The 27,414-nt window shown below is 38.9% G+C and overlaps 1 protein-coding gene across 1 annotated transcript in view; it reads right to left on the reverse strand.

Moving 5' to 3' along the window:
* Positions 1–2,728: 2,728 nt before the first annotated feature.
* SMIM13 (small integral membrane protein 13) overlaps positions 2,729–27,414 on the reverse strand; it is a 31,662-nt gene continuing 6,976 nt past the window's right edge. Inside the window, exon 2 of the mRNA XM_004619977.2 lies at positions 2,729–6,293. Coding sequence (XP_004620034.1) covers positions 6,106–6,293 — 188 coding nt within the window. The 3' untranslated portion in view covers positions 2,729–6,105. The remainder of the gene's footprint in view (positions 6,294–27,414) is intronic.

A 27,414-nucleotide genomic window follows, 5' to 3' on the forward strand; every position in this document is an offset into this window, starting at 1 on the left:
CAAAACTCTTTTTATTTGTTTGCCTGTTTGTTTGTTTTGCGGGGGAGCACACCCAGCAGTGCTCAGGGCTTACTTGCATTCTTGGTCGGGATCCGGGGACCATCTGTGGTGTCAGAGATTAAGCGTGGGGTGGCTGCATGCGAGGCAGGTACCCTGCTCACTGTTCTATTGCTCCGGCCCCTCCAAACCCTCCCCCCCCTTTTTTTTTTGCTTTTTGGGTCACACCCCGCAAGGCACAGGGGTTATTCCTGGCTCATGCACTCAGGTGAGCTGAGGGATAGCACAGTGGGTAGGGCGTTTGCCTTGCACGCAGCCGACCCAGGTTCGATTCCTCTGTCCCTCTCGGAGAGCCTGGCAAGCTACAGAGAGTATCCCACCCGCACGGCAGGGCCTGGCAAGCTACCCGTGGCATATTTGATATGCCAAAAACAGTAATAAGTCTCACCATGGAGATGTTATTGGTGCCTGCTGGAGCAAATCGATGAACAACTGTGCGACAGTGCTACAGTGCTACATTTTTTCCCCCTCAGCTGCATAGTATTTCATTGTGTAGATGTATCAGTTTCTTTATCCAGTCTCTTCTTGGAAGGCAGGTACTTTTAACATGTCATTCCATTCTCTTCTTGCTTGTATTGTTTGATATGAGAGATGTGAGGTGAATTTTGTGTTATATTTCTTTTATCGGAGGTTTTGTTTCTTGCTGCATTCAACTGCCTATTTGATTATATTTTATCTTAGTATTGCTCCATTTGAGTTTGCTTATTTTGTTTGGGACAGAGTCTACATACAGGTCTTCCTCTTCATGCTAGGGAAATTCACAGATACTTAATCTCCTCAACCAGTTTTCTCAGGGCTGGGATGCATGGAGACGTTACTGGTGCCTGCTTGAGAAATCGGTGAACAACAGGATGACAGTGATACAGTGATGGGGGAATGTTTGAGAAAATAGATTCAGCAATCATATGTGAAAGCAGACAAGGCTGTGGGCAAAAGAATCTTCCGGGGAAGAGACTAGAATTGAAAGCTAACAAACGGAATAATTTTTATTTTGGTTCTGCTTTGGGGGCAGGGTTCAGGTTCGGGATGGAAACATCCAAAATATGGTGGTGGAAAGGTGAAAAAAAAATAGAGAAGGCACTAGCATGATAATAGTTGGAAATGATCATTTTGGACAGAAAGTGTTGAAAGCAGATAAAAGGATATATCTGATAACCTTTCAGTCATCTGTAATTCTCTATTGCAAACTATAATGCCCAAAAGGAGAGAGGGGAGTACCTGCCATAGAGCCATAGAGGCAGGGGGAATGGGGCCAGCGGAAAATGGGGTCATTGGTGATGGGAAATGTATGATGGGTTTTGCAACGTTATATGACTGGAACCAAATCATCGATAACTTTGTGTATCTCACTGTGATTCAATCAAGAAAAAAAATTTAATAAAGTTTTAAAATAAAAAAAAAAGTACTTGCCTTGTACACTGCCAACCCTGAGCACAGCTGGGTAAGGACGAAAAACCACTCTTCCCCCCCCCCCCCGCAAAAAATAAAAAAGTACAGATTAACAAAGACTAATAAGACAGAAAATTTAAGAAAAAGGTCACTGTCACTGTCATCCCGTTGCTCATCGACTTGCTCGAGCAGGCACCAGTAACGTCTCTCATTGTGAGACTTATTGTTACTGTTTTTGGCATATCAATTACATCAAGGGTAACTTGCCAGGCTCTGCTGTGCGGGCGGGATACTCTTGGTAGCTTGCCGGACTCTCCGAGAGGGATGGAAGGATCGAACACGGGTTGGCCGAGTGCAAGGCAAATGCCCTACCGCTGTGCTATCGCTCCAGCCCAAGAAAAAGGTAACAACTTATGTTAATGGGGTATATCTTAATTCCTTAATTGTGTGTAACGTTTCCACGTGCGGTTGATCAGGGATAACTGAAATTGCAGAAAGCAACCCGCAGATAAGGGACACTACTGTACTGTTATCTTAATTCATACAGAATTTTAGATTTGAAAAAATAAGGTGAAAAGGCAAACCATTGGTAAAGTTAACTATTTTAATTTCAAGTCATGTGAAAAGTACCCTTCATACATCAAAACACAACTTTTTGGGGCTTGAGCGATAGCACACCGGGTTGGGCGTTTGCCTTGCATGGGTTCGATTCCCAGCATCCCATATGGTCCCCTGAGCACCACCAGGAGTAATTCCTGACTGCAGAGCCAGGTGTAAGCCCTGTGCATCGCTGGGTGGACCAAAAAAGCAAAAATAAAATAAAAGAGAAAAGAAAAAGAAAACACAACTTTTTCTTTCATTTTAATTTATTCTGTGCAGGTTAAAGTGGAAGTTAAAACATCAAACAAGTTTAAAAAACAGTGGGTGATTCTTTACATTCATCTCTTAATTTTACATCTCATTATACAAAGGTACTATTAATACAGTCTAATTTTTTATTACCCTATTTTTAAATCAGCAAGATGGCAATGCATCATAACACAATTGAATGTTTCTTTTAAGAAACCACAGCAGCAGTATTTGGTGAATATCAATGCACAGAACTGAGTCCAAGGGTACTGTCATATGTACATTAACAAATGTAAAATGTAACTTTTATTAGTATTAAATATTACTCTTTAAGTCAATACTATAGATTCCTAAAACTATAGGATACTTAAAAAGGAAACAGTACAAGGTGCTTTTAGACTCCATAACAAAATAGTGGTTCATTACTTTCTTGAGTCAATCTGTATCTTTGAGTAGAGCTCATTGACTTTTAAAGTCAACTTTACATATAAAAGCACTTGAAGTTTACCAGTCAGACTCTAAGGTAATACCAGTTACATGTTAACATTAAAACGTACTTTGAACTTTAAAAAGTACATTTATGACTTAAAATAATGTTTAAATCATCTTCAAAGTAAAAAATGTTTTTTACTTAAAAATATTTGAAACTCTTGCTTCAGATCTTACAACACATTTTGGTTTAAATGCCATATTTGTGAAGGACAATATTATGTATATACTCCCAACAATGCTTTGAAGTTTGAAGTTGCTGTAAATCTAGTATCTACTGAAGGATCAACACATCCATAAATTGGTTACCTATCACATAATAATGCATTTATGTATCCACCAAGAAAAGATTACTACAAAATCCACTGGATGAATTCTACTGTTAGTATGACTTTTTTTTTTCAAAAAAACATATTCAACAATGCTAATTATTAATTTTTTTGCATTTAAATCAGAACAATGCTGACAATACATTAATGTAGGGATTTCCCACAAAAGTTTCAAAGACAAAATAAAGATCTGAGAATGGATGGTTGGGAAATAAAACAATTTACCATAGTCTTCAATTTTAGATTCATCCTCAAAAGATGACACACTTGATTACCATCATTTGGGAGTATTCAATCTTAATACTTTTGTTTTTAATGCTCAGAACTTTATAAACCTTTAAAACAAAACAAAAACAAAGAGAACTTCATAAACTTTAAGATTAACCACAAGCTAGTTTCTCTAATGAGAAACGAAAATACACTTGTGAAGTTACAGTAAATTCAGCTTAAAAAGCACTGACACAGAAGAACAAAAAACACTGTATAGACTGTGTAAATAATTCCCTTGCCTTTGTTGCCACAGAAATTCTTACTATGGTATGCTGATAAAAGGAAGCACAAAACTAAAACATACGCATTATTCTGCAGAATTTTTACGTGGCATCAGTGATTTCCCTTTACTCTCCCTGAAATTAAAACATGGTTTGAGTTATCATTTGAGTACATTTCCTATAATCTAAGCAGAATATTTCTGAAAATTCTAACAGATGAATAGTCAAATATGGTATTTAGCTAGAATGAGGCATAAAGTCAATGCTTGACACCTATGTCACTGTTTAACCCTACACTCACATAATGTGTGTGATCAGACTGTGCCCTGCTCTCAGCTGAGAACCTCAAGCAAATGCTATTGATTCCCCTGTAGTATATCAAAGGGGCTACCAGGATAGCAGGGCTGTTCATCAGGAATATAACTTGGGGCAGAGTATAAGAACCATAAACAAAACTAACTATGAGGTCTCAAACATAATTACATAAATTGGAGGTAACACTGTGATAACTAGATCTTCAGAAAACAAAGGTTAAAAACATGAAAGAACTTTTATTAGAAAAAAGTTGGCTTTGCAATTCATAACTGCACAGATAAATAGGAAAATTATTTAATCCTTATCTCTTCTCCCCAGTAAATAGCCCAGAGGTCAGTTAAAATTAACATGGAAACCTGAAGTTGTTTTATAGTGAAGCAGATATTTTCATTCATTCTTTGTCTTCAATATACAGTACCTCTGAGGTTTTGTCACTGAATCGTTGCAAAGAAGCATCTTCTCCATTATACATTTCTGGAGCATTAAGTTCCTCCTGCTGAAAAGGAGTATTCTACTCTTCCTAAAGTAGAAGGTAGCTCTTAGATTTCTAAGTAACTGCTATAAAATCTCAAATGGGTCACCAAAACCATTCTCACAGAGGATAGAGAATTTTTAACATTATAAGAAAATTAAGTACTCTAATAAATAATTGCTATCCAGAAAGAAAAACTTATACAAACTGTTTTATTTTATACTTTTATTATATGTATATCACTAAGAAAAAAAAACAAGCTATCACACAATGCTTATCACATAAAATGTTTATTTTACATTTACTGAAACGGCACTTTAGACAAATTTTTATCACAATCTTGTGCATATATATAAAAACTGTATGAAATAAATTGGCCAAATTATAATTTTATAGTCTAAGTTCCACTCTTCCTAATCACTCTTCAATTCATAGTAGTTGGTGTCTGCATTTTTCCACACCAACAGGTCTCTTGGTTTCATCAAAAATACTGATGCAAGATTTCCTCGAAGAGCGCTCTACCAGTTCCTTATGTCTGATGTCAGCAGGAAGGATAAAGGATATATAAATACAAAGGATATTCTTTATCCAGCAAAAAAATAACTGGTACCTTATTGATAGTCCTGCTTCATACATGAATCAATCACACCTGCTTCTTGCTTTGGAATTTTGTTTCAGGAGGGTTTTGGCAATATCCACTGCCTTCAGTATCATCACTTTGCATGTAATAATACATCAGAACATTTCTAACTGACAAAATATAGTACAACTCGTCTATTCATATCTTCCTTGCTTAGGTCCTACAGTACATTTTACTTATAATATGAAGTTCAGTCATTCCTCCAGTAACAGATATTTGCTTCACTATTATCAAATATGTCCTGTTGCTCCATTTCCATACTTTTCTGCATCTGCAGTAACTATTCTTTTCAGTACTGAATCATAGTGTAATCTATATGAAGAAATTATGAGTTTCATCATTTTTTTTTTATATTTGGGGGGAGGGATGTGGGATCACACCCAGCAATTTCCAGGGCTTACTCTTGCTCTGTGCTCAGGAATCACTTCTGGTGGTGCATGGGGGACCATATGCAGTGACAGGCATCAAACTGGGGTCAGTGGCATATAAGGCAATTAATTGCCTTTACCTTGACACTATCTCTCTGGCCCTGAAGACATTTTAAAATCCCAATTAAACTAAACAGATATGTATATATATATATATATTTTTTTTTTTTGCCAACAATACAGTGATGGTATGGAAAGCTAGTTCACACGTGAACAGGTGAATATACACATCATAAGCAATGTCTAGTGGAGAGTGATCACAAAATGCAGCCCAATTTCAAACAAGGTTAAACGTGTGGGAAAGAAAACATACATTATAGACCTAATTTGTAAACTATGGATTTTCAAGCATGTAATAGTTACCAGATTTACCCTAGTGAAAGAAAATAAGCCCAAGACAAGGAATATACATATAAGTAGAAAGCTAGTGAGGCAAAAGATTTCTCTAAAATGACCATTTGCAATGGTCCAATTTGGTTTTAATTCCCTTTATTTTCATATGGCTTACATGTAAATCTTTTTTAATTGGAATTAAAATTCAAGTACAAATGCTCTTCAGTCTTTTAGCAAATTGCAAAGCCAAGTCATTAAAAACACAGGCTCTCAATTGTTTTTCATTCTTCACTAACACAGGATGAGGGCAGGGTCAGTGATCTTCATCAGCAGGTACCCTCCTTTGGCGAGCAGATCTCATCCTGTGTGGAGATGATAAAGCATCCTCTTCTGCTTCAGACCCTGAAGGCTCATGATCTCCTTCCTGGGATCCGGTGTCTCCCACAAGTTCCCGCAGAAACTTGAATTTTGATAAAAAAAGATGCCATACAAAATACCAACCTGCAGAGAGACAAAAACATGAAGAAAAATAATACACATGGTGTTAAGAACTGAAAATATTCCAGCTAGTTATGTACTACAAAACAATGTGTGTCATAAAAATACATGTAATTATAAACATGTATCTTTATGACAAACACTTATTAAGCATTTACTATGGACAAGAAGTAAGAACAAATTCTGGAACAAATATTTAGTGACAACAAAAAAGAGATCTCCCTTTACAGACAATTTTGTGGTTTAGAATCAAACTTAGTCCATCCATAATTTCATGTTTTTAATATTAAAATCAAAATTTTGAGAATATTTTATGTATATTACTTGAATATTCATGTTTTCATTTGCTTTAACTAGAGTGGGAAGGGTATTAAATGGCAAAAAAATTCAAATGAATTTCCTTGAAAATATCTTAGTCATGACATTTTCATAAGTCATGTGAAACTTCAACAAGAAATTGTTTCAGAAAATAATTTTATTTAATTTTATGATTAAAAAAAGTCTAACCACTAATATCCTAAATTCAAGACATAAAAAGTACAATACTTTCGTATCAAAAGTTTGCATGATTCCTTTAAAAATGACTAAGCAGCGGCCAGACTGATAGTACAGTAAGGTGTTTGCCTTGCATGTAGTTTCATCCTGGCATCCCATATGGTCCCTCAAACACTGAGCACTGCCAAGTGTGGCCCAAAAATAAAAATTAAAATTGAAATAAATAAAAATAAAAGTTACCAGGTTTTGTTTTCATAAAAATCTTTTAAATTTATAAGTTTTAAGTACTTCTATAAAGGTAAAAATACGTCAGTAAAGAAGCCCCACAGGATAAAACCTTTAAATCTATGACTGACAGTCTTAAAATGTTAAGGGCAAAATTCAACAATCTTATAACATTAAATATTTAAAACGTTAAAAACGTAATAATAATGGTGGTGGGAAGGTGCAACAGTGGTAGGACTAGTGTCATAATATTGAATGTGTGTAACTAAACTGGTGACTTTATTTTTTTTTTTTTTTTTTTTTTTTTTTTTTATTTATTTTTAATTAGAGAATCACCGTGAGGGTACAGTTACAGATTTATACACTTTTGTGCTTATACTTCCCTCATACAAAGTTTGGGAACCCCTCCCTTCACCTAAACTGGTGACTTTAAATAAAGTTATATCACTGTCACTGTCATCCCATTGCTCATCGATTTGTTCGAGCGGGCACCAGTAACGTCTCTCATTGTGAGACTCATTGTTACTGTTTTTGGCATATCCAATACACCACGGGTAGCTTGCCAGGCTCTGCCCTGTGGGCGAGATACTCTCGGTAGCTTGCCGGGCTCTCTGAGAGGGGCGGAGGAATCGACCACGGGTCGGCTGTGTGAAAGGTGAACACCCTACCACTGTGCTATCACTCCAGCCCAAATAAAGTTATAAAATTTTTTAAACAATAAAATTTAAAACATATTAAAACAAATTTTTCATGCTATTGCAGTGCTTTGTTTTTTTCTGATATCTTCTATTTTAAATTTTCTAGTTTCATAGAAAATCAAAAAACCACAGTACATATTGATGACCGGCATTTTATGAAAACAAAATATAATCCGCTTTTCTAATCAAGTATTATACCAGACTTTAAAGGGTGGCTGTTGTGTAAATTTCAAACTTTACTCATTTCTAATAAACTCTAAAGGGGAAAAAAAAAACAGGATATTTACATAAATTCTGTGATTACTAAAAACAATGAGACTCAACCCATCACTCAGTTTTAAGTCTAAGTCCTAAATGATTTATATCATAGATGTATTCAATTAATTGAATGTTTGAATAAAGCGTAGAAAAAAATTAATATAAATAGTATTTTAATGATATTCCACATTAAAATGCTACTCCTTCACTCAAAAATCTTTTTAAAATAGAAGGAACTCTCATCCACTGCTGATGGAAATGCTGTCTGGGACAGCCCTGTGGAAACAGTATGGAGATTTCTCAGTAAACTTAGAATTGAGCTGCCATATAACCCAATAATTCCACTTTTGGATATCTACCCCAAAGACATAAAAAACACTATTTCATGGTTCCTTTGTAATGGGTTGGACTTTGAGGGGACCATAATAGGGTTAAAGTTTGTAGCGACGTGTAATTTCTGGCTGTACTTTCCCTGGACTTTATACAGAAATTCAAAACCGCGAGGCCGCTGCCATGGCCGCGCAACCTATTGTCATTTAATCATCACCAATATGAAATGGTTCCTTTTTAACGGGTCCGACTTTGGTGGGAAATCCTAACAAGAATAGTAAATCTTGTGCTGAAATATTGAAGGCCACCAAAGTGGTAGCCATCTCTATAGACTGAACTAAGCCATATCCCCACGCCGGCTGAGAAGAAATATCCTTCTTTCTCGGGAAGAAACGCGGCGTGGCGTTAACCATAGTATGATGTCCATTAAGCTGACACGGACCTGGTGGCGTGGGAATGGGATACAAGGTAATAAATTATTATGTACTTGGAACAGCGGGACGCTGGTGGAATCTCGAGCCAGGGCTGATACCAGCGTATTACTTTTGGTTCCAGAAACTGCTTGCAAACATTCTACCAGACTATCAACTAAGCCAGAGCCCCATGCCGGCTGATGACGGGAAATAACCATCTTTTTTGGTTTGTTTTCCCTTTGTCAGGCAGCGTGGTGATTACTAAACAGGCGTGATCTCGGTGGAGTGGGACGAGGGGGTAAAAAAATAGAAAAGTTATGTAACAAACAGCGGGACTTAATATCTCTACATTCTCAGCAATGGAGAGCCATCAAATGCTTCCTTGACAGTGGGACTGTCTTCTCTTTTTTTGGGGGAAACCCTAGCAACAATAGTGAGTTATGTGTTGAAACACGGACTGTAACCAAGATAAAGCGTAAAAGTGAAACTTATCACTTACAAGGGCGGGGACTGGGGGGGCGGGAGGGGGCGGGAGGTATAATGGGGTGGTTGGTGATGGAATATGGGCACGGGTGAAGGGAAGGGTGTTTGAGTATTGTATAACTGACATAATCCTGAGAACTATGTAACCCTCCACATGGTGATTCAATAAAATTTAAATTAAAAAAAAAACACTATTTCAAAAAGAAATATTGCTACACTCAATACAATAGCTAAGATATGGAATTAACCTAAGTGTCCAACAGCACATGAGTGGGTTATAAAGCCGTTATAAGGAACAATGAGATCAATTCGCTGCAACATGGTTGAAAATGAAAGATATGGTGTTGAGTGAAGTAAGCCTGAAGAAGAAAGACAAACAAGGGATGATCTCACTTTTCTGTGGTACATAGAACACTGGATGACGAAATGTACTATAATAAAAGGGGGGTGCCTAGATCCCCCTGACGCCAGTGTTTAGAGAGGAGGGGGACAGAGAGGGAAAAGAAAATCAACGGTAGAAGAAGAAGAGAATGGGAAGCAATAGGTGAACAGCCATCAGGGTTTCAGTTATACCGGTGATACGGTAAGTGGTATAGCCACATGTCAAAAACACAGACTCAACAAAACTGAAAGCATGAGACCTAAACTGCAACCACCGAAACTTTGTAATGTGCCTGTCAACTTGGCAGGTGATGGGGTGAGGGCTAGGGTAGGGTGGGGAGGGAATGTGGGAGCACTGGTGGATGGAAGCTGAGGCTGGTGGTGGGATTGACGTTGAAATACTATCTGCCTAAAACTCAACTATCAATAACTGTAAATCACAGTTTTTTAAAGATTAAAAAATAGATACATTAAGTTAAAGGAAAGAATTGCTTTCCAGGGTAAATTCTGGAGTCAGGAATTTCAGTTCCAAGATTCACAGAGCTATGTGAGAAAAGAGAAGGTATCTTAGAAGCTTAGATGGCTGGCACCGAGTGAACATTCTGTAAGATGCTCAGGACACAGTTCATGAACTGTGGTTGCACTAAACAGTAGGATCTGAGCTATTTCATTTTTTTAATTGAAATTTAATTCATGTACCATAAAATTCATCCTTTTAAAGTATCTGATTCGGGCTGGAGTGATAGCACAGCGGGTAGGGCGTTTGCCTTGCATGCGGCCGACCCGGGTTCGATTCCCAGCATCCCATATGGTCCCCTGAGCACCGCCAGGGGTGATTCCTGAGTGCAGAGCCAGGAGTGACCCCTGTGCATCGCCAGGTGTTACCCAAAAAGCAAAAAAGATAAATAAATAAAGTATCTGATTCACAATTATCCAACCAACAGTTCTGTTGGAACTCCAGAAATTTTCAACCCCAAAAGAAAATTCATACCCCTTATCAGTTGCTTCCCATTTCCTCTTCCCTCCAGTCCCTGGCAACAACTAATCTACTTTTTTTCTCTGTCTCTCCAGATTTGTCTAGTCTGAGTACTTCATATAAATGGAATTACTATAAATAGTTTCTGTGTCTGGTTTCTTTCATTTAGCATTTATTTTGCAGGATTTGATATTCATGCTGTTGCATGTTATCACTTCATTCTTTTTATGTTGGCTAATATTCCTACACAAATACACCAATTTTGACCATTCACCAGTTCACATTTTTAACCATTCATCAGCTAACAGATATATGAATAGTTTCTACTTTTCTGATGTTATAATTTTTTTTTTGTACTGGAGCGAAAGCACAACGGGTAGGGCGTTTGCCTTGCACTCGTCTGACCCAGGTTCGATTCCTCCGTCCCTCTCAAAGAGCCCGGCAAGCTACCGAGTATCCCACCTGCAAGGCAGAGCCTGGCAAACTACCCGTGGGGTATTCGATCTGCCAAAACCAGTAACAACAAGTCTCACAATAGAGATGTTACTGGTACCAGCTCAAGCAAATCGATGAACAACAGGACAACAGTGCTACAGTGCTACAAAATTTTAAGTTTTCAGTTTGGGGCTGCAAAAACAACTTGTACAATTTTTTTCATAGACATGTTTTTATTTCTCTTGGGTAAATATCTAGTATTAGACTTTACACTTAGTGATTTGTGAAATTGCTTAACTGCTTTTCAAAATGTTTGTACCACTTTAACATTCCCACCAGCAGTATATAAGGTTCCAATGTCTCTATATCTTAAGGAAGACTTTATTGTCCATCATTTGAATTTTTTTTTTTGCATTTCTCAAATGTCTCGGCATCTGTCAAAAATCAAATGACCATAAGTTCTATTTCTAGACTCTTAATTCTATTACATGAATGATTTATTTACCCTTACACCAGTACTACATTATTTTGACTCTATAGTAGTTGTTTACTTTTAAATTTTCAAACTTTAAAAAATTTGCATTTAGATACCATCATTTACAAAGCTCCTTTGAAATTAAGAGTATAAACCCATAAGCTTCTATTTTCAACTTTATTTTGGCTGTTTCTGAAATCCTTGAATTTCCATGTGGGTTTCTGAATTGTTTTATCAATTTATGAAAAGTGGGTTGGGCAGCAAGAATTTTGACAAGGATTGTACTGGGTCTATATAGACCAACATGGAACTGTACTGAAAGAAAGAAAGAAAGAAAGAAAGAAAGAAAGAAAGAAAGAAAGAAAGAAAGAAAGAAAGAAAGAAAGAAAGAAAGAAAGAAAGAAAGAAAGAAAGAAAGAAAGAAAGAAAGAAAGAAAGAAAGAAAGAAAGAAAGAAAGAAAGAAAGAAAGAACTCACAAAACTTCTATGTACTTGCCATATTTTGAACAAACATGGTTTTGACAATCAGGAAAAATCAACAAAAAACAAAGTAAAAAAAAACTGGTAAATTGGCCTGATTCAATGGTTGATTTTAACAAACACTAAAAAAAACTCTTAATTCTTAGGTTAGTTTTAACCCAACCTAAGAGTTACAAGAACTCATCTGAGGGCTAGAGACGTGTGTTAGTGACAGAGCACAAGCTCTGCATGTGTGAGGTCCCTGGTTAAATCCGCAGGTCCTGATGCCAGGAGTGACCCTCAACACTGCAGATATGAGCCAAGGAACCTCAACAGGAAGAACCAAACTCATCAACCCAAGGACCCAAACTTAAAAGAAATTATGGAAAAAAGAAAACTTAAAACCAAACACAAAAGGAAATTGTGGAAGTAAATTTACCTTCAGGGAAATTGTAATCAGCTTCAAATATAATTGTCTTGATCTTATATAAATTCTAATAATGACACCAAGGTATAAAATGATCATAAAGAAAATTTTAAGAGGGGAGCAGCTGGAGAATAGTACATGGGTCAGGCCTTTCAAGCGGTTAACCGAGTCCAGCACTTCATATAGTCCCCCCTAAGGAGGATCCCTGAGACTAGCGCCGGGTGTGGCCTAACACTCCAACATCCTTTATCCCACCCCCACCCCCCAAAAAAAAGAAAAATGTCTAGAAATGTTTTGGCTGAAAGAGACTAGCAGGAAGGGCTGCCACAGCCGGAGTTTCCCATTATAAAACATTATAATGCTCTTAGGGTCTTTAAGAAAAAGCTAAGTCTTTCAGCACAGAAATCTGCTGTAAGAAACTAAAAATGCAAACACAATAAATAAATTAGGTTGTTTGTATGGGTGTGGGGGGAGGGAGGATTGTTCCCTGAAAGATAGTACAGGGGTAAGGCACTTGCTTGCTTGCATGCAGCTGACCTTTGATTTCCAGCACCACATATGATTCCCCCAACCACTGCCAGGAACAATCCCTGAGCACAGAATCAAGAGTAAGCTCTGAGCACTACTGGTGAGCTTTCCTCCCCCTCCCCGCCCACACAAAACAGAAACTGAAAATAGCTATAATAGTTCACCACTCCCCCTCTCCACTCATAGCGACTAAACAAGTAAATTCCTCACCTCTTCAACTTTTACCCGCAAATCCGTAAGTACACAAACTTATAAAAGTATGCTTACTTTTCCTTGTAAGTGTTCCAGGGATTGGAGGTAGGAGGAATGTGAGTAATGATAATGTAAATTTTGAAGTCATATAAAAACTCCATATAATACAGACATGGAGTTCATCTACTGGACAGCCACAAAAAAATGTAACTGATGTTTTATAAATGACTACTATAACCACGTGGTAGAAATTAAGAGATAAACCATACTATTAAGAATTGCAAAAGTATTCAATACATTAAATGAAGTACAATAAACTTATTTTACTCTGAATAAAATGACTATGTTCTTAGCATAGTACCTACGCATTAAGCATGAAGGACTGGTAAATATCTAATACTTCAACAACAGATTATTTATGAAAGAGCATTAATGAATGTTCTTTGAAGAAAGGGTCTGATAACATTTCAAGGGAGTATGAACAAAAAAACTTACAAAAATATTTGGGGAAAATAACAACTATTAATACTCAAACCACCAAGAAAAGCATGATTTTACAAAGAAATGGAGGTATCATAGTACCACATAAAACTGCTAATAAGATAGTCAACAGCTATGTAATTAGATATGGAAACAATTAACTAATATCAAATTATTGTTTAATTTAACTAAAACTTTCCTCCACATAGTTTTGATACATCACTCTGGCTAATTCAATGACTTTGTCACCTATAATATTTTACTTATACAAAACTTATAAATATAAAGTAGAAAGATATACTATATCTAACTATTTTAATAAAGCAGATTTTCGTTCCATTTTCAGAAACCCTGAGATTAGCTTATTTGGAGGCTTTGGTGGCGCGGGGACTCCCAGGCAATGCTTACGAGTCCTTGAAGGCCAGCAGGCCCGTATCTTCATGTGATGCCAATATCAAACTCAGGTCCAGGCACATGTTAACACCTGTTACTGATCCCTGAACTATCTTCCTGGCTCCCTAAGGCTTAGTATAATAAAAAAAAAAAAAAGGGGGGGGTATTTATTACTAGCTCACAGGAGTTGCAGAGTACATCAGATGCAAAGACCTTACTAAGTCCAGCACTGGAAGCCTTGTGTTCACAGAAACCATTCTCTCGGCCCACCTGCTTCCCTTCTTTTCCCCAGACTTTTCCTCTTGTATACAGCTGCTTCTTCCCAGCTTTCTGACTTCTTGGGACCACATCAGTCAAAAACAGGAGGGGTCCTGGCGAAGGCTTTTGGGGTGATCTAGGGAGGAGGGTCAATTTTCCACTCTCCCAGAACCCCAGCAGCTGCACACACACACACCCCCCAACCAATAGCTGCCGCCTTGCCTCCGGCCAGACTCTACCACCTCACGATTAAACTCCAAAAACATGCCAATGCTAACCTTCAAAAAATGCCAGATACATGAGCAGGTGGGGAGGGGGGGGGGTCTTGTCTCTGGGCCTTCTCAGAATCCCGATGGGTAACCATCCCCCACCCCCCAAGCAGCCATCCCACATCCCACCGCCACCCCCCCGGTAAGCTCACCTACTGGCCTTATTTTAGAGACTCACAAGTAAATCTTGAAAGAAATCAACTAGCCGCAAAAATTTTTCAGATGCCCAGTCCCAGCTGAGACTCAGGGACTGTCTCGGGAGCAGGACAGGTCAGTCCCCCCCCCCCTTCCCGATGCCCCAGCAGCTGCACTCCCAGCCCAAGAGCCACGCCACGCCTCCAGCCAGACCCCTCACCTCACGGCCGGGCTCCACAAAGATGCTAACTGCTGAAAATGTCAGAGACTCATAAATAAACCTCAAAAGAGATCAACTAGCTATAAAAATTTCTCAGATACCAGATCCTGGCCAAGATGTCCAGAGTGAGTACGGGAGGGGGGGACGGGCCAATTTCCTGCCCTACCAAAGCCCAGAAGCTGCGATCACACCCCAACGGCTGCCAACATGCCTCAGGCCGGGCTGCCCAGCTAAGTGTTCTGGATTTTCTAGAGTACTCGGGCCACATGTGTAGCTGCACAGCATCTCTAAACTCTGCAATACTAAGCAGGAGCACACGAGAGTAGATGGGAATGTAACACAGAAGCCAACTGAGCTCTACTGAAATATATGTTTGATCATTCCATTAGTCATTTAGAGGTTAACAAGCAATATCAAATAAATTATTGGGGCCTGCTATGGAATTTGACTTGAAGGACGGTTGGGAAAATGGAGACAATGGTGGAGGGAAGGTGACCGTGGTGGTGGGATTGGGGTTGGAATATTGAGCGCCTGTAACAAATCATCATCAAAGACTTTGTCAAGCACGGAGTTTAAATAGTGGGGGCCGGGGGGAATAAGTGTTTTTTTAAAAAAAGATTAAAATAAAGGCGGGGAGGACAGGGGAGAGGAAGGGAAGAAGGGAGTGAAAGACAGAGGGAGGGAGGAGGGAAGGATCAAGGGGAAAAAAATCTCAGTTCAAACTTGGGTCGGGTATCAGCCTCATGATCAGTCTACAGTATCTGAATGAGGTGATGTGAATATGGCTGTAGAAACTACCCATGCATTAGAGGATGATTTTAGCTATAGGAGGGGAATGCATAAGAGAGTCTAGGGAAAGATTTTCATGCCTCCTTTACTAAGCAACGGGCTTCTGAAGGATGGTCTCTACTAAAGCAATCACTGCAAAGAAATCATCCCTTAGGTAAAGAGGCAACTCTGATTGGATAAAATCTAACCCAAAACCCTGGTCTTCTTAGGATCTACCTCTCTATCCCTTTAAAAATAAACCATTATGTAATAAAACCACGCATAAATAACCACACCCAGAAATTCTCAGTCGCTTGTTCAGTGAAACTACTTGGGATGGGGTAGTAAATCAGATAAGACTGAGAGACACCTTTTAAGGTAATGAACACACATAATGCAAGGGCAAAAGAATTTATCCAACAGAATGACTAGTCAAAGGTAAATGATTACCATTTTATACTATGTTACAAGATGAATCACTCAAATAGGCTAAAGAGCTTTTAGCAGCAAAATATTCCCAAAGACTTATCCCAAATCAGTCTGCAGGGATTATGCAGACCCCCCAACTCCCAATTTATTTTTTAAGATCCCTAGATGATTCTGATGTGTATGTATATTAAGAAAACATATATATGAACAGGAAACATGAGTGTTAGTGTGAATAAATTAGAGTGTGCTTCTCTCTCCTGTCTCTCTTCTCTCCCCTCCCGCCCCACCTTCTCTCTCTCAGGAAACACCAGCCTTAAAGGAAGAAATGGCAGAGATGAAGGGCCTAACAGCCATATATACAGCCATCTATCCAAAAGAAAACTGAGTACACATTCTTCTCCAGTATACATGTGACACTCTCCAAGACAGATCACATGCTGGGTCACAAAACCTATCTTCCATGGAGAGAGAAAATCATTTCAATTATCCTTCAGAACATGATGCTTTGAAGATGAAAATTAGTCACAGATATGGGGCAAAATCTCAAATGCATGGAAATTAAAATAAAAGGGATTTTTTTTTCTTTTTGGGTCACACCCGGCGATGCCCAGGGGTTACTCCTGGCTCTGCACTTAGGAATTAACTCTAGCAGTGCTCAGGGGACTACATGGGATGCTGGGAATCGAACCTGAGTCAGCCGCGTGCAAGACAAACACCCTACCCGCTGTGCTATCGCTCCAGTCCCAAAAATAAAAGGGATTTTCTGGGTAAAAAATAAAATTATGGTTATATTCATAAAAAAAAAGGAAAGTAGTAAGGGAACAACAAATGGCCAAAGGTAACAGAACTGGACAACTGAGCTCTCCTGGGGGCAGTGGAAGAAGAGAGTAGTTGAGGGGCGGGGTCTTTGAGACACTGGTGGAAGGGAGCAGGAATTCTAGTGCTGGGTGGCCTGAGATAATGTACGTATGAAAGCATCATTACCCGTATTGTATATCATAGTACCTCAATAAAAATGGAAGAAAAAATAGTAATGGAAAAGAGATGATATTACAGTTCACCAGATAGTCTATCTGAGAAGATTCTGCTTGAGTAGACAACTAAAGCTGTATTTCTATATACTAACAGAACAGTTTTAATGAACACTATACAGTTCATTCTTTCATGCTGTAAATGTAAATGCAAATAAGTGAGAAGTTATATAAAACAAAATAAAGCATCACACTCTGTTTGTAAGATAGCACCAAAGGCCTCAGGGGATAGGACAGGGGTTAAGGGGCTTGCCTTGCATACAGCTGGCCCCAGTTTGATCTCCACCACCACCAATGTCCACCCCATCAAGAGTGACCCTTGAGCACAGAACCAAGAGAACCCAGAAATCTCCTCTCCAGCCCACCCACCTATAAAACATAGCAACAAACAGAAGGACATACATGTGGAAGTGTATATTAAGAGGTCTCTCCTCCAGAAACACAAAAGATAGGATCACCAGTTCAGATTTACAATTCTGATTATCACTGTCACTGTCATCCCGTTGCTCATCGATTGCTCAAGCAGACGCCAGTAACGTCTCCATTCGTCCCTGTTGCGTGCTAGTGTAGCCGAATGGCGTCTGCTTGCTCCAGGAACACGAAGAGCATGTTATTGTTACTGTTTTTGGCATACTGAATACGTCACAGGCTCTGCCATGTGAGCAGGATATCCTCGGTAACTTGCCAGGCTCTCCGAGATGTATGAAAAATGAGTAGGGAGTGTCTCACTCGGTCCAGGAATATGTTCACTCGTATGTGAGCTCAGCCCGAGCATGTGGGGAGCAGCCTGGAGCGTGGTGGCGGTTGGGTTCTGGAGGTCAGCTGCCAGGCCTGGGTTCCTTGGGGCGGGGAGGGCTCTCACCCGCCCTCACTCTCCAGATAATCACCTCATCAGCCAACATCCAGAACTCACGGCTGCCCAAGAGTCTGTGGATGCTCAGCTTCTGTGCATTCATGCAAAGACTCTTTCTCCATCTTCTCCCCAGTGTGTAGAGAATAAACCGGACTAACTGATGTCTTCCAGGTGTGTGCATTTTCTTTGAGGCCAGCAGGCTAGAACAATGAAAAAATCACCCAAACCCAGGCTAACTACAGGAGTACGTAAGAAATTTCCCTTACCCAAACCAGATATGCAATGCCAGAAACTCCTTACATTTATCTTATGGGGCATACGTTATACATTATAACTTATGTGTTATAGGTTGTTCAGGAATCTAGTTAAGAGAAATGGGAAGGAAGAAGAGAGAGAGGAAAGAAAGGACTATCCATAGTTATATGTGCTTATAATCAGAGTATCACAGTTTTTCAGTTTAAATCATTTGTGCCTTCCTCCAGTCTCACACTGGACAGTAATAAATGTCAAGAAAACTGACTGGCAACAGAGAGTATGTATTCTGGGATAAGTAAAGGGGCACTAACCTCTGTGTTAGTGACTAACAGTTAAAAAAATGGATTTCACAATAGCACACGTATGTTAGTCCTCTATGCAGCAGAAATGTGATGGCAGGTCAACTTGAGTAATAAATATAAAACCAGTGAATACTTATATTTATAGTTATCAGTTTACAAAGTGTTACTATATTCAGCACCAATAACTCTCTGATGAGAAAAGGAATCCTTATCCTTGTTTCGTAGACTACAAAATAAAGACTCAAAATGTTCTATAACTATAGAAGACAGCCATCGAGGCAAAACAAAACAATGAATTTAAGGTTTATATAATTTATTAGATTTTCTCAATATAAAAGTATGGCATAACAAACTAAAAGGTAATGGGAATCTGAGTTCACTATCCCAGATCTTTTTAATGTCAAAAGTTGCTGTGTGGGGCCAGAGCGATAGTACAGCGGGTAGGGCATTTGCCTTGCACGCGGCCGACCCGGGTTCGATCCCCGGCATCCCATATGGTCCCCCAAGCACTGCCAGGAGTAATTCCTGAGTGCAAAACCAGGAGTAAACCCTGAGCATTGCTGGGTGTGACCCAAAAAGCAAAAAAAAAAAAAAAAAAAAAAGTTGCTGTGTACCCAGAAATTCTTACCTTTATGGAATCATTCCAACAGAATTGTATTATCCTACCCATAATGATATAATTAAGTCCTTACCTAACTGAACAGCAATCTCAATTTGTATGCGTTTCTATTTTCAATACAATTGCTGTATTTTTATTCTGGAGACTGTAAGGTTCACTTCTAAGACAATACAGACAATATATCCTGGGGTCAGGAATGTGGCTCATTTCATATATGACACATAACTCTTAAGATACCCTAAGCCGCCCAGATATGATCCGGAGCTGCAGCACAAGAAACAGACCCTCCGCTCCTAAAGACTGTGATCCTGAGGTCTCCTAACCCATTTTGGCACCAGAGCGGCTTCTTGCAGCCATGCATTTTGACTGTGAACTGAGCTAAAATATTAGAAACCCAGAACCGCGTGGCCGCTATCACGGCCTCAGAGTCTCAGAGTCTTTACTCTCGGCAATGAAGAGAAATTATTAGATGATGCCTATTCAGCAGGCCTGATTGTTGGGGAAATTTTCCAAACAATAATAGTGAGTTCTGTATGGAAATATAGAATGTACTCAAAGTATATAGAGAATAAAGGGAATATCATTAGCTACTTAGGTGGGGGGTGGGGTGGGAGGGAGGTGTATTGGGGTTCTTGGTGGTGGAACATGTGCACTGGTGAAGGGATGGGGGTTTAATCAGTATATGACTGAGACTTAAACCTGAAAGCTTTGTAATTTTTTTTTTCACGGTGATTCAATAAAATATTTTTTATAAAAAAAAAAAAAGATACCCTAAGTTCACTCCCTCATGCCACCCATCAGTGGCTCCATAAGTGTCCCTGGCCTTTAAGCAAACCCCACCATCCATCGAAGAGTAGGTTACATAAAAAGAAGTTACCCTCTTCCAAATTTCACCACAGTGGCTCCAACTGCTGGCTTCTAAATTACATAAGAAGATAAGTCCCAACAGACAGCATCACTAACCAACTAAATCAACAAGTTTAAGACAGTTTTTATGCTATTCTCTTATTTTCAGCTGCAGTGACCCAAATGCTCTCATGGATTCAAATATTAGCTCTCTGACAGATGAAGATGAAATTTTTCATACATGCATTCTACTATTCTTGAACTACCAAAGTGAGACATCTGTATGCCATGTGCAACACTCAGCATGCACAGCAACTATGTGCAAAAGCACCACCACTGACAACACTGCAACAACCACAAAAGCAAACAAAATAAAGAAATGTCTAAAGCCAATAATCTAAGCTTTTATCATGAGGAACTAAAATATAAGTTCAAATCAAACTCAAAGTAAGTAGAAGAAAGTACAGACATAACATGGAAAAAAGTACAGACATAACGTAAATGGGCTTTATCTGAGGAATGTAGCATTACTTTAAAATTTGAAACTCGACCAATACAAGTCACCATATTAAACAGATTTTTTTAAACTGCATCTCAAACAAAAAAAGCCTCTGGAAAAATATAATATCCATTTCTAATTATTCACAAAGTGAAAACAGAGGGGAACATTTCTTCAAACCAATAAAGACTATCTACAGAACGCCTATAACTAACATTCTACTTAACAGTGAAAAACTAAATGTTTTTCTCTAAAGACCAGGGGCAAAGGTCTGCCCTTATCCCTTTCTTTCAACACTATAATGTAGGAACAATGTTTTACCCCCCAACACACACACACACACACACACACACATATATACGTGTATAGATATACATACACACATATACTAGTTGAAAATAATAGATAAATCAACCTATATGAACATTTAATATTGTCTAGGTTGATACCCTATGGAAATACTACGGAATTTACCCCAAAAAAGATATCTGACAAAAAATTTACCATTTTTTACAATTGCACCATTAAATTTAACAGAGCTCAGGAAATCTCACAATGGGGGAGGGCAGGACCAGCCCTGCTCCCCCCCCCCCAGATGAGACCCCGAGCGGCTGCCCGCAAACGGTTCCCCCACTCCTGAATGGCCATGATCCCAGAGGCACACAAACCAATCTCAGAACGCAGAGGCTGCTGGCAGAAATGCTCCTGAACTATGAACTTAAGCTACAGCCCCGTGCCGCCCCGGGAGGGGAAGGTTTTTTGTCCCTCCGCCTATTTCCCTTTGTGGCAGCATGCCAACCGCCACCTTTCAGAGCCAATTGGACAGAGAGGTAGGAGCTTGCAGCGATGGGGGTGGGAGGGGTTGCGGAACCAGTCCTGCTCCCCAACTAAACAAGACCTTAAGAGGCCACCCATGAATGGCTCCTCCGCTCCTGAACAGCCATGATCCCAGGGGCACACAAACCAATCTTGGAAAGCAGCAGCTGCTGGCAGAAATGCCTCTGGACTTAATTACTAAAATACCAGAATTCCAAAACCACGCAGCCATGCGACATCATATGCTCTTCATTATCAGCAATAGAAAACAAATTATCTAATGATGCCTTTTCAGTAGGTCTGATTGTTGGGGGAAAATTCCAAATAATAATAGTGGGTTTTCTGCCAAAAATTGAATGTAATCAAAGTAAAGAGAGAGTAAAGTGAAAATCATCTGCCACACAGGCAGGGTGAGAGGTGGGGGGGCGCACACTGGGGTTCTTGGTGGTGGAACATGTACACTGGTGAAGGGATGGGTGTTTGATCATTGTATGACTGAAACTTAAACCTGAAAGTTTTGTGTGTTTTTTGTTTGTTTGTTTTTTCGCTTTTTGGGTCACACCCGGCAATGCACAGGGGTTACTCCTGGCTCTGCACTCAGGAATTAACCCTGGCGGTGCTCAGGGGACCATATGGGATGCTGGGAATCGAACCCAGGTCGGTCACATTCAAGGCAAATGCCCTACCCGCTGTGCTATCACTCCAGCCCCATAAATTAAACTTTTTTTTTTTTTTTTGCTTTTTTGGGTCACACTCCTGGCTTTGCACTTAGGAATTACTCCTGGCGGTGCTCGGGGGACCATATAAGATAGCAGGGATCGAACCCGGGTCGGCCATGTGCAAGGCAAACTCCCTACCCGCTGAGCTATCGCTCCGGCCCCATTAAACCTGAAAGCTTTGTAACTGTTCTCACGGTGATTCAATTAAAAAAAAAAAAGGATAAAAAAAATGATAGACTTAACAGAGAACAGATCATTCATTAACTTATTCATTCATTAACACTTCATTAACATAAATAGGGGATTTTCCACAAACAACACTGTCAGATGGGGCTTTCCTCAAATAACAGAAACAGGAACAAAGACCAAACATTTTTCTATTAAATAATAGAGATGAATTCAGCACTTTTTCTTGAAAAGTCTTTGGTAAAGAAAAACCACTTGTGGGGGGCTGGAGCAATAGCACAGGGGTAGGGCGTTTGCCTTGCACGCGGCCGACCCGGGTTCGATTCCCAGCATCCCATATGGTCCCCTGAGCACCACCAGGGGTGATTCCTGAGTGCAGAGCCAGGAGTAACCCCTGTGCATTGCTGGGTGTGACCCAAAAAGAAAAAAAAAAAACACAACCACTTGTTTCTATCTGAAAGAAGAGCAATAACATGAATTAGTATAAAAGTCTAAACCAATTAACAGATGTACAGTAAATCGACACTGTACATCTTAGATGTTTGCTATTTTTTATATAAAGTAATGGGGGGTGAGGGAGGTAGAGAGACAGTACAGCACATAAGGTGCTTGCAGCAGCCGACCAGGGTTCAATCACCAGCACCCAATAAGGTCCTCCAAGTATCAAAAGGAGTGATCCCCTAATAGAATCAGGAGTGAGCCCTAAGCACTGCCAGGTATAGCCCAAAAACCAAAAATAAAAAAAAATTTAAAAATTAAGAATGCAATACTAAGGAGCATTCTCTTCCAGAACTTGTTGTTAAATGTCAGAACCAGGTTTTAGTTATCTCTGTATCTCAGAAACATACTTCCAGAAATGCTCAAATGTTTAGGGGATGTATGTGCATGTAATTTGATTAGTCCAAAATCAGAAACGATGAAGCAGGTAAAATATTGCCTGTGGCTTTGGGATAAAAATTGAAAAGCTTTTTTTTTTTCATTTTTAGTTTTATGAAAAAAGGAGGGAAAGTTGTATATTTGGATTTCTGAGAAATGCAAGTTTTTCAGAGCCTGAACATCTTCCCTAGTAACCAGTAAGGTCTTTAGGGCAGGCATTCTTTGTTACTTCTGGACTCCCAAGACCACAACCTAAACATAGAATTTACTAATTGTATTTTATCAATAAAAGGGCTATCCATCTTTAGGCACCCCTGGAACATAGCACAGTTATGAATTATTTTAATTTCTTGATGGTAGGTATGTTGCAACCCCCCACCAGAAACAATGAATACCCAAAGCACAAATATTAATGCTAATTATAAACTATTTTACCTCTATCAAAAATTAAAAGAATCCAAATAAAAATATACATAATTTGTTTTAAAATATATTTGGAACGAATTTAATTTCCAGTAGGAACCAAACAACTTATATTGATAAATCCTTCTTCGAATAAACAAGGGCCTACTACATAAAAGGTACATTCCAGTATATAGGGGTAGAGCAGCAAAAAAGGCTAAACTAGACCCCTACCTTTCTGGAACTTAACATTCCTCATTGAAGGAAACAGATAATTTCAGATTGTGCTAAGTGCTTTAAAACCTATGAGTATGGGGGCTGGAGCAATAGCACAGCGGGTAGGGCCTTTGCCTTGCACGCGGCCCACCCGGGTTCTAATCCCAGCATCCCATATGATCCCCTGAGTACCGCCAGGGGTAATTCCTGAGTGAAGAGCCAGGAGTAACCCCTGTGCATCGCCGGGTGTGACCCAAAAACCAAAAAAAAAAAAAAAAAAAAACCCTATGAGTAAATAGATAAGGAGTGGCCAGATGGCTACCCTAAGTGGTCAGGGCAGGTCTCCGGGAAGACAGCTAATTTAAAACCTGGATCATGTTCAGAGCAGTGGGGGGAACAGAAATGAGTGGGATAAGCAGGAGAGGACTACATCAGATTTTTATAGACCATAGTTAGAAAACTGGGCACTATTTCAAAAATTGGGCACTATTTCAAGGGGAAACAATTGGAAAATAGGTTTCTGGCTTTTGTAACTGATACATGATCTAGCAGGACAAAGGAAAAAATTAATTTTGACAGCAGAAGAGGGAACTACTGATAAGAATCAAATTTAACCAAGAGCCAGGGAAATGTTTGTTCTTCAGTACAGAAACTCCATTTGTTTATTTTTGCTTCTGTTTCCTTGGCCAAAAGCATTGAGTCACTGAAGATTCCTCTAAAGTTAATGTCATGAAGAGTTCTGCTATGTTTTCCTCAATTAACTTACGGATTCAGGCCTAGCATCAAGGTCTTGAATGCATTCTGAATTAACTTGTACACAATGTGAGGTAGGGGTCTGAGTTCATTTTTTATATGTAGCTGACCAGGTTTCCCAAAAACACTTGTTGAATAGTCTTTCCCTATTCCACTTCATACCACTCGACTAGGCTGGGGCAATAGTACAGCAGGTAGGGCATTTGCCTTTCACAAGGCCGATCCGGGTTCGATTTCTCTATCCCTCTTGGAGACCACGGCAAGCTACCAAGAGTATCCCGCCCGCAAGGCAGAGCCTGGCAAGCTACCCGTGGTGTTTTCAATATACCAAAAACAGTAACAAGTCTCACAATGGAGATGTTACTGGTGCCCGCTCGAGCAAACTGATCAACAATGGGACGACAGTGCTACAGTGCAGTGCTACCGCTGGATCCTTTGTCAAAGACAATTTAATCTAAGGAGCTGTCTCTGTACTCTCAATTCTATTCTACTGATCTGAGAGTCTATCTTTATTCAAGTATCACACAATCTTGACTATTATAGCTTATTAGTAAAGTTTTTAAAAGTTGGGGAAAGGAAAGTCTCCCATCTTTTTTCCAAAAATGGCCTTGGCTGAGGAGTTTTATTAGTCCATATAAAATTTAACACCATCTGGTCCATGTCCCTAAAAAAATTATGTGAGAATTTTTATGTGGACCACATTGAATCTGTACTTGGTAAGGTTGTCATTTTAACAATATTAATCCTTCCAATCCTTAATCAGGGATGTATCTGCATATATTTCCATTTCTTTGCATCTGCTTCTTTTTTTTTTTTTACTACTGATTTTATATTACTACTTCACCTCATTTGTTAATGTAATTCTCAAGTACTTCATTTTTGGGGCAAATTATGAATGAAAATTTTTTTTCCTCTTCATTCTACATTGCTGCTTGCATGGATTTCTGCATGCTGATTTTGCAGTCTGCCACTTTTCTGTTCAAGGTTATTGTTTCTAAAGAATCTTTTCTGTAGCTTTAGTAGGCTTTTCTAAGCATAATATGCAACCCACAAAGAGTAACAGTTTAACTTCTTTTCCAATCTGAATTCATTAATGCCCTTTGCTTGTCTAATTACTGTGGCAAAGATTTCAAATATTAGGCTGAATAGAGATGAATAGGCAACCTCACCTTGTGCTTTGTTTTAGAGGGAAGGCTTTTCATTTCTCACCATTGAGTATGTAAGCTGTGTATTTATAGTTATATGACTTCAATTATATAGAGGGAAGTTCCTTCTGTCCCCATTTTATTAAGAGTTTTTATCATGAATGGGTGTTGAATCTTGGTAAATGCATTCCTACGTCTACTGACATGATCATGTTGTTTTTACCTTTTATTTTACTGAAATGGCAGCATGTTGATTGCTTTATGTATATAAAACCATTCCTGCATAACTGAGATAAATCCGACTTGACCATATTATCTTTTAAGTATAATGCTGAAGAACTTTGCATCTATATTTATGAGGAATATTGGTCTATATATTTTTTTCATGATGTCTCTGACTGCTATTAATATCAGACTAAAGTTTGCCTAATAGGACTGTTTGAAAGTATTCCCATTTGTCTTTCTGAGAGAGCCTCAGAAGGACCGGGAGTTAGTCTGAAGAATGTGCAAGTAAACCCATCTGGACACAGGCTTTTGTTTCTGGGAAGACTTTTGATTACTGCTTCAATTTCCTTGCTAATAACAGGTGTGTTTATATTTTGTTTCCTTCTAATTTAGCCTTGGAAAGTTATAGGAATCCAAAAATTATCCATTTCTTCTAAGCCGAAAGTAATTTATGACCTTCTGAATTTCTGTGTATATTGTAACATCTCTCCTTTCTGATTCAGTTAGTCTTCTCTCTTTTCCTTATAAATATAGCTAGTGGTTTGGTGATCGTCTGGGGAAAAAAAAAATGGGGGGAAGGATGTTGTCTTATTCCACTGATATCCCCTCTAAGTTTTATTTTTTCCCTCCTTTTGCTTACTTTAGATTGCCATTGTTGGTCTTTTTATAGTACTAAAGTTATGCACCGTGTATTCAGGTCTTTTCTTGTTTCTCAATGAATGCTTGCATTGCTATGGCCTTCCCTCTTAGCACAACTTTTGCTGTGTCCTATACTGTTCTCTAACTTGTGTCTCCATTCTCTTTGTTTTTTTTTTACAGAAATCTCGTGATTTCCTCTGTGACCCACTGGTTCTTCAGTATTAAACTGTTTATATTCCAAGTGTCAGCTAGAACAGAAAGACAGACTGGGAGTAAATATTTGCTCACAAAGCATCAATCATCTGACAAAGAGTTATAAATCAAATATATAAAGTACTTGCAAAACTTAACAACAACAAAAAAAAAAACCATCAAAAATTGAGAAGACTGAACAGACACTTCCTCAAAGAAGACATACAGAGAGTCAGTGGGTATATGAGAAAGTGTGCTTCGTGTCTTATCAAGGATATGAAAGCAAAACAACAACGAAATTATCACCTCACACCAGTGAAACTGGCACACATTGAAAGAAAACAGACAGCCAGTGATAGTACAGATGTGTGAGAAGAGGAACCCACCGCCACTACTGGTGAGAATGGTAACTGGTTCAGCCCCCGTGGAAAACAGCACAGGCACTTCTCAAAATATTAAGAATTGGGTTTCCACATAATCCAATGATTCTACATCTTGATATCTATTTCAAGGGCCCAAAAGTACTATTTCAAAAAGATACTTGCACCCCCATGTTCAGTGCAGCACTATTCACAAGAGTCAAGATACGAAAATAACTAAAGTGCCCTCAAACAGATGAGGGGAACAAATAAACTGGTATATATTACACAAGGGAATACTACTCAGTTATTTTTTTAAGTTGAAATCATGTAGTTCTCTGCCACGTAGATAGAACTAGTAAATCATGTAATTCACTGCAAGTCATGTTAATCCACCGCCATGGAGATGAAACATAATAATGTTGAGTTAAACTAGTAAGGAGACAGACAAATACAGAATAAGT

The sequence above is a fragment of the Sorex araneus genome, chromosome 2 (genome assembly GCF_027595985.1).
Source record: "Sorex araneus isolate mSorAra2 chromosome 2, mSorAra2.pri, whole genome shotgun sequence".
NCBI classification, from domain to species: domain Eukaryota; kingdom Metazoa; phylum Chordata; class Mammalia; order Eulipotyphla; family Soricidae; genus Sorex; species Sorex araneus.